Below are 8,230 nucleotides of genomic sequence, written 5' to 3'. Positions count from 1 at the left end.
GCAGCACACTGCTGTCCTCTCACTGCGGGTCTTGGATCCGTTATCCCGGACAGGGGGTTGGGGAACCTGGAAAGCTGGAATCAGTGCAGAGCTTCTAGGTTGTCTCCTGGGAGCAGCTGACCTGATGACGTAAGCCCAGCTGCATTTGGGGGACGGGGGGTGGGGGCAGCAGGAGTGTCCTCCTTCCACCCAGCACGAGCCAAGCCAAGCAAGCCACTGAGCAAACGAGGGGAGGAGGCGAAGCGGAGACCACGGGGAAGGCGAGGAAGCCAGAGGGGAGACGCCCCATCCTGGCAGCCTCGGGCCCCGGCTGCTGGCCATCTCCGAGGCCCGGCGGCCTCTCCCAGTCCAGGGTTCCAAGAGTCCCTCCCAGCCAGCTTCATGGGGCTTAGGCCGTTATGGCCAAGAGCCCCGACCATGTACTCCATAATCCCACCCACTGGCCCATGCTGGCCAGACTCCCACCCTTCAACCCCAGACTGCTGCCCACCCTACTGGGTGGAACGTCCCCCACTCCAAAGCCCTCCTCCTCCTCGCAGGACACTCACTCGCTTTTGAGTTCATTGTTTCTTGTTTCAGTATCTCTAGCCTGAACCCGAGGTCGGCTGGGGGTCTATCAGTACCCCCCAAGTTCCTCTAACCCCTACACTGCCCAATGAATCCCAACAAGAAGGGGGTGCCTGTGCTCACAGGACCCCAGCAAAGCCCCCCAATGGCAAAGCTGTGGGCTTAGCTTTTGCCCACCACTGTGTGGGAGAGGGACCCCCGGATGTCTCCCCCGCCCACTCACTGGGCACCCACCTGGCCGCCCACCAGCAAGGCAGGATCAAACGCACACCACCTGGCTTGGTGAAGGGCCTTTATTTCCGTGTTAAACAGAAGCCCGTGACAGCGGCAGGGGGAGCCGTGGGAAGGGGCTGGACCCGCGGGGGCGCCTGCCTTCCTGGTGCCAAGGCCCCGCTGTCTGCTGGGAGAGGACCCTGGAAAGGGAGGGGCCGGGCCAGGAGGAAATGCCTGGGACGCCTGGGCGGGGGCCTGGCCGCAGGAGGATTCCCGTGCAGGACAGCCGCCCTTCCAACACCGCCGTGGCCTCCCTCGTGACAGGTGGGGCTGCAGGGCTGGTTCAGCAAGTGTCAATCAAGGGTCAGCGGGGTCAGTGGGGCACACACGTGCTCCTGGAGGCCTGTGAGTCCCCTGGGGCCTGGCTCTTCGGGCGGGTCACAGGCTGAAAGGACAGGGCGCAGTGCAGGTGACTTCTTCAGTGGCTCTGCTGGGGCCTTCCAAGACAATAACAGCCCTGCAGGGAGGGGTGGGACCCCTGGGCCTCCAGCCCTCCTAGGACCTGCCTGTCTTGTCTTCCCGGGTCCCGCTGCTGTGTGAGCTGCTGCCGACGGGGGAGGGGCTGTGGCAGGACAGAGGCCTGCCATGGGACTAGCGGCTCCAGCTGCTGCTGAGCCCTCCTCAGCGCTGTGAGGCCGGCCCCATCAGCTTCCCCAGGTGCCCGCCCTGCTCTGGGGGCCTGCTCTCCGGGTGTGCACTGCAGGAATTTAGTAGAGCCCTCCCAAGCATCCAGGGGGCCTAGTGCGTGGCTGGCTCTGAACCCCTCGGGGGACGGTCACATGCGTGCATGCACGGAGCGACTGGAACATATGTGTGCGTCCTACAGACATGCGCTCACATGTGGCTGTGAGCGGGAACGTGTATGTTAGGGCCCTGGGGTGGGGGTGCACTGAGAGCTGTGCACGCTCTCACTCCTGCTAGCAGGCAGGGAGGCTCGGCATTCTGGGAAGGGAGCGTGAGCATCACACGCAGGTTCCACGCCTGTGGGGAGGCGGTGTGCACATCCCGGGCGGTGCACACCGGGGGAAGTGTGCCGGGGCCTGGTCTCACTGCAGGCTGGCGCAGCTCTCGGGCAGGCTGAGCAGGATGGCCTCCAAGTTCTGCTTGTCAGCGCGGGCCTCGGCCAGGTCCTTCTCGAAGCCCCGGATCTCCAGTGCCTGCTGCTCCGACTCCTCTTGCAACAGCCGAAGTTTCCTCTGTAGTGCCCCCGGCGCGCCCAGCTGCAGCCTCAGGCGTTCCAGGGCCTGCTGGGTCTCGTTCAGGGCCTGGGCTGGGGTGCTATGGGTGTCCAGCGACCCTGCGGGGTTGGGGGAGGGCAGACAGCCTCAGCAGGAGCCAGCTCAGCCCCCAGCTCAAATCTCCAGGATTCCGACTGCCCACCACCCACCAGGGGAAGAGAAAGGCCAGGGCACTGTGTGGGGAGGTTGGGGTGGGGGCCCAGGCAGCCCCTCGGGCTCAGGTGCAGCCACGAGGACTTTCCCCACCGCGGTGACCAGGCGCTCTGGGGGCACCGAAGTTTATTCAAAGGGGACTCACTGGGATGGGCACTGCGAACAGCAGCTAAGCTGCCACCTGGGCGCCTGCATCCCCCATCAGAGTGCCTGGGCTCAAGTCCCAGCTCAGATCCCGACTCCTCTTAACGTGCACCCTGGGAGGCAGCAGGTGACGGCTCAAGTACTTGGGTCCCTGCCACCCATGTGGGAGATGCCAGTGGGGTTCACAGCTGCTGCTTTTGGCCCTGCAAACGCTCCTGGCATTTGGAGGGAACCAGCAGATCGGAGCTCTTTGTGTCTCTCTCAACATAAAAAAACTCAAAGTGGACTCACTCCTAGGCACACCCCCCCCCCCCCCCGCCTTGCCCAGGGACCTGAGGGTGAGGACCAGAGACCAAGATGGGAAGCCGTGGAAGGGTGAACAGCGCCCAGCCCTGGGGTCTCCTTACCCAGGCCAGCAAGGAGCTCTGACAGGGCCCTGATGTCCTCCTCCAGCGAGAGGCGTGACTCCCGGATGTGCCGCTCCATCTCGCTCAGCCCGGCACCTGCCTGTGTGGCAGAGGGGGGCGGCTTGAGCAGCTCCCTCCCGGCTGCGCGGGACAGGAGGGCATGGGACGGGGGCTCGGCTCACTGACCTGCTCAGCTTCCTGCAGCTCCCGTCTGCGTGCTGCCGAGGTCAGCACCTGCTGGGTCGCCTGTCGGAGCGTGGCCTGCGTCTGGCTGGCGAGCCGGCTGGCATGGCGCTGGCCCTGTTTCCCTTCCCGCAGCAAGGCCTTGGCGAGCTGCGGGGTGGGTGGCGGCAGGGCGGAGGGCAAGAGTGAGCGAGTCCTTTTGCAGGTAAAGGACTCCCATGGCCAGAAGGCCACCTCCCACTTCGCACATCACATTGCTCGCTCATTCACTCTGCGAACGTGCACTGAATGCAGACAGGGAGCTGGGTGCCATGCAAGAAAGTCCAACAGGGACCATGAGCGACAAAGGTGGGGGTGGGGGGAGTGACACCACCTGGTTAGAATTTGGCCCAGGTTAAAGAAAAGCAGTTGTAGGCAGCAGAGCCAAGCAGGCCCAGGTGTGAGTCCTGCTTATGTGACTCCACCCCTGCACCTGGCCCGGCCTTGCAGTCTTCCGCTGCACTACAGGGAGTGCAGGGGTTAGCAGGGTCACCGATGTGAGGCTCCCAGGTTGAACCAGGGGTCCACTGAGCAACTGGTAAATGTGGAGCCCTAGCACTGGACACGGGAGAGGGGCGGATCTGCAGGGGCAGCGTTTAACCTAAAGAGGGGCAGGGGACAGCTCTCAGCCCCACAGCAGGGAAGCCAATGCCTTCAGGGCCATGGCTCTGACCTTGGCGTTTTCTTTGGCCAACAGCTCGGCTTCTCGGCCCTTCTTCTTGGAGGTAGAGGAGACAGACGCCGCGTTCCCCAGCACCCTCTCCACCTGCTTGGTCTTCTTTGTCACGTCGGCAAGGAGCCTGGCCCTGACCATGCCTGCCTTCCTCTGCAGTGCAGCCTGGTCCTGGGGCCGAGGGAAGCGTGGCCGTGTCCCTGCAAACCCGGCCGGGGCTGTGTCAGGACGCCGGGGCTCGTGCCGCGAGAGCCTGCCAGATGTTCACTGACCAGCCCCAGGCCCTTGGACAACGGAAGTGGGGATTTTAAGTGGGGATCTGCATGAGATCTTATGGGAAAAACCCGCGCAACCCACTCAGCTCTGCACGTCGATGTTTTCCCTTTTCCCAGCAAGCTTTGGGACTGTGCATGGTGACAAACAGGTCAACCGTGAGACCGTTCCAGCGGAAGACCAGGAGCCACACGTCACCACGGGGTAGGAAGGGAAGCAGAGTGAGATGCACCGGCCATTAGGATAATGGACTGCCGGAGCAGAATGCTCTATTCACCTCCGAGCCCCGAGCAGCCAAGACAGAAAGGGAAACGCTGGGGGTCGGCGCTGTGGCACGGTAGGCTGGTCCTCCACCTGCAGCGCCAGCATCCCATATGGGCACCAGTTCTAGTCCTGGCCTCTCCTCTTCTGATCCAGCTCCCTGCTAACAGCCTGGGACAGCAGTGGAAGATGGCCCAAGTGCGTGGGTCCCTGCACCTGTGGGGGAGGCTGGAGGAGGCTCCTGGCTTCAGATCAGCTTAGCTCTGGCCGTTTCAGTCATTTGGGGAGTGAGCCAATGGATGGAAGACCTTTCTCTCTCTGTCTCTCCTTTTTACTGTCTGTAACTCTACCTCTCAAATAAATAAATAAAAATATTTTTAAAAATGTAAAAAAGGGAAACGTTACAGATCTTACAGGTTTCATTATCTAAGAAAGTAGATCCACTTGGTAAAGAAAGAGACCCCTCAAGCAAAATTCCAAGAGAAATTTATCATGAGGAGGAAAGTCGGCGTTTAAGTAGGGTCGAGCCTTCCAATCTTCAGAGCCGTAATAGTACAGAATCGTTCCATCCAGAAGTCCCATTTCGTTTGCTTTTTAAAAAAATTAAATTATTTGGCCGGCGCCGCGGCTCACTAGGCTAATCCTCCGCCTAGCGGCGCCGGCACACCGGGTTCTAGTCCCGGACGGGGCGCCGGATTCTGTCCCGGTTGCCCCTCTTCCAGGCCAGCCCTCTGCTGTGGCCCAGGAGTGCAGTGGAGGATGGCCCAGGTGCTTGGGCCCTGCACCCCATGGGAGACCAGGAAAAAGCACCTGGCTCCTGGCTCCTGCCATCGGATCAGCGCGGTGCGCCGGCCGCAGCGCGCCGGCCGCGGCGGCCATTGGAGGGTGAACCAACGGCAAAAGGAAGACCTTTCTCTCTGTCTCTCTCTCTCACTGTCCACTCTGCCTGTCAAAAAAAAAAAAAAAAATTAAATTATTTAACAGATAGAGTTAGACAGTGAGAGAGAGAGACAGAGAGAAAGGTCTTCCTTCCGTTGGTTCACTCCCCTAATGGTTGCTACCGCTGGAGCTGCGCCAATCCGAAGCCAGGAGCCAGGTGTTTCTCCTGGTCTCCCATGTGGGTGCAGGGCCCAAGCACCTGGGCCATCCTGCACTGCACTCCCTGGCCACAGCAGAGAGCTGGACTGGAAGAGGAGCAACCAGGACTAGAACCCGGGGCCCATATGGGATGCCGGCGACGCAGGTGGAGGATTAGCCAAGTGAGCCACGGTGCTGGCCTCTCATTTGCTTCTCATGTATGAACTTGGTGTTTCTCACAGTGCATCCTGGGCAGGCCTAACCCTACACATAGGGTGATCATACATGTTAGGGAGAGAGGTCAATTTAAGTTTAAATAAAGGGCACCAGGCTTCTTCATTACAAGACCTCTCGGGGCCTTTGATCCTCTGATCTGTGCTCCCTAAGCCTCAAGAGGATGCTACAGTGTGAGACGATCCCTAAACCTACTGGAACACAGACCTTCTCCTGTTGGAACCCAAGGCCACGCCTGGGGAAGGCTCCCTGCACAGGCCCCGAGGGGCAGGAGGGTTGAAGGATGGGGAAAGAGCCTGGGGCTACAGGTTGGCCCTTGTGCAGATCGCAGAGCAGCAACAGGGAGGCATGCTTCCTTCTGCCACGGGCAAGAGGTGTCCTGTCCTCAGAACCATTCAACAACCAGGTGGGGGAGGGTCACATACAAGGCGGCGAGCGCTCCATGGCTGGAGGCAGGCAGGCAGGCGTCCTGCTGACGTGTGGTCTGCAGCAATGACCCTGAAACCCTGAGGGTCCATCATCACACAGCACTGAGCTTACTCCCCCTAAACACAGCCACGCCCCATCCAGCGGGTGACCAAGGCTTCAGGCCACTGAGAGAGACTCAAAGAACAGCAGGCCCACAGCAGCCCGCCCTCTGGACCCCTGGACCTAGGGTTGCGCTACACCTGCCCCAGGCAGTGGGCAGGGCTGGGGAGGGGAGCTACGGAGAGAGCCAAGGCCGGGGGCCGGCAGAGACCTGACTAATGGTCTCGGGCCCATGAGACGCCTGTGGCTCAGGGTGGGTCACTGCCTTACCTGGCCGGTTGGATAGGAGCCACAGCTGGGGGGAGGGACATCACAGAAGCCCACTGCACAGGGAGCACAGAGCTGAGGAACTAACACCAGCTGGCTTCCACTCCAGCTCAGCTCTTGACCAGGGATAGGCAGCCGTCCCTGTCCCTACTCTACCCATCTGTAAAATGGGGGCACCGAGCCTCATTTTCCTGAAGCTCAAAAAAGACCTGGGGGTGGGCAGTTGCGATGCCTGCAGCTCACAGCAGGGTGCCTGGGTCTGGGTCGTGGCTCTGCTCCTGCCTCCAGCTTCCTGTTGGAAGGCAGCAGGAGACGGCTCAAGTTCCTGCCACCCACGTGGGAGACCTGCACTGGGTTCCTGGCTCCCAGCTTCACCTGGCCCATCCCCAGCTGTTGCAGGTATCTGGGGAGTGAACCAGCAGATAGGGGATATCTGTTTCTCTGCTTTTCAAATAAATATAATAAATAAAAAATTTTAAAGATTTATTTATTTGAAATGCAGAGTTACAGAGAAAGAGGGAAAAATTGAGAGATCTTCCATCTGCTGGTTCACTCCCCAGATGGCCTCAACAGCAGGGGCTGTGCCAGGCCAGAGCCAGGAGCCAGGAGCTTCTTCCAGGTCTCCCATGCGGGTGCAGGGGCCCAAGTCCTTGGGCATCTTCCGCTGCTTTCCCAGGCCACAGCAGAGAGCTGGATAGGAAGTGGAGCAGCCAAGACTCAAACCAGTACCCATACGGATGCTGGCATTGCAGATGGTGGCTTAAACTATTGCACCACAATGCCAGCCCCCAATAAATAAAAAAAGACCTGAATCAGGGACTGACATCAAGGCACAGCAGGTTAAGCCACCACCTGTGATGCCAGGATATCCCATATGGGCACCAGTTCAAAACTCAGCTGCTCCACTTCTGATTCACCTCCCTGCTAATGGCCTGGGAAAGTAGTGGAAGATGGCCCAAGTCCTTTGGCCCCTATGACCCATGTGGAAGACCTGGATGGAGTTTCAGGCTCTTAGCTTTGGCTTGGCCAAGCCCTGGCCATTGTGACCATCTAGGAAGTGAACCAGCAGAGGAAAGATCTCTCTCTCTCTCTCTCTCTCTCTCTCTCTCTCTAACTTTCTGCCTTTTAAATAAACAAATATCGGGGGGGGGGGCCTGGATTGGCATCAACCCACATCCCTCCTTTTTTTAAAACTTTCATTTACTTATTTTATTTGTTTTTAAAAAAGATTTTATTTACTTGAAAGGCAGAGTTACAGAGGCAGAGAGAGATGTCTTCCATCCACTGGTTCACTCCCCAAATGGCTGCAATAGGCAGAGCTGAGCCGATCTGAAGCCAGGTGCCAGGAGCTTCTTCTGGGTCTCCCACGTGGGTGCAGGGGCCCTAGGACTCCAGCCTTCCTCCACTGCTTTCCCAGGACATAGCAGAGGGCTGGACTGGAAGTGGAGCAGCCGGGACTCGAACCTGCACCCATGTGGGATGCCGGCACTGAAGGCGGTGCTTTACCCTCTACACCACAGCTCTGTCCCTCATATATTTTATTTCAAAGACAGTTTCTCGCTCGCTCGCTCTCTTTCTGTGTGTGGAGAGAAAGAGAGCGAGCAAGTGAGCGAGACAGAAGGAGATCTTGTATCTAATAATTCATCCCCCAAATGCCCCAACAGCCAGGGCTGGGCCAGGCCAAAGCCAGGAGCCTGGAACTCCACCCAAATCTCCCATGTGGGTGGTGGGACTCAAGTACTCGCCCATCATCTGCCGCCTCCAAAGGTGTGCACCAGGGAGCAGCTGGATCAGACGTGGAGAAGCCGGGACTTGAGCAGGCTTCTGACATAGGATGTGGGGATCACCCCCCATGCTCACCCACCCACACCCCCTTTTTTTTTATTTGACAGGTAGAATTATAGACAGTGAGA

General features: G+C 59.3%; 1 protein-coding gene across 1 annotated transcript in view; it reads right to left on the bottom strand.

Moving 5' to 3' along the window:
- Positions 1-845: 845 nt before the first annotated feature.
- Positions 846-8,230, bottom strand: part of LAMC3 (laminin subunit gamma 3) — a 56,456-nt gene continuing 49,071 nt past the window's right edge. The window contains exons 25-28 of the mRNA XM_070058191.1: positions 3,678-3,877; positions 2,969-3,115; positions 2,783-2,882; positions 846-2,137 (exon numbers count right to left, since the gene is read on the bottom strand). Coding sequence (XP_069914292.1) covers positions 1,887-2,137; positions 2,783-2,882; positions 2,969-3,115; positions 3,678-3,877 — 698 coding nt within the window. The 3' untranslated portion in view covers positions 846-1,886. The remainder of the gene's footprint in view (positions 2,138-2,782; positions 2,883-2,968; positions 3,116-3,677; positions 3,878-8,230) is intronic.

This window comes from Oryctolagus cuniculus, chromosome 1, assembly GCF_964237555.1.
Source record: "Oryctolagus cuniculus chromosome 1, mOryCun1.1, whole genome shotgun sequence".
Lineage (NCBI taxonomy): Eukaryota > Metazoa > Chordata > Mammalia > Lagomorpha > Leporidae > Oryctolagus > Oryctolagus cuniculus.
The sequence above is the reverse complement of the archived record's forward strand: the minus strand, read 5'-3'. Positions and strand labels throughout refer to the sequence as shown.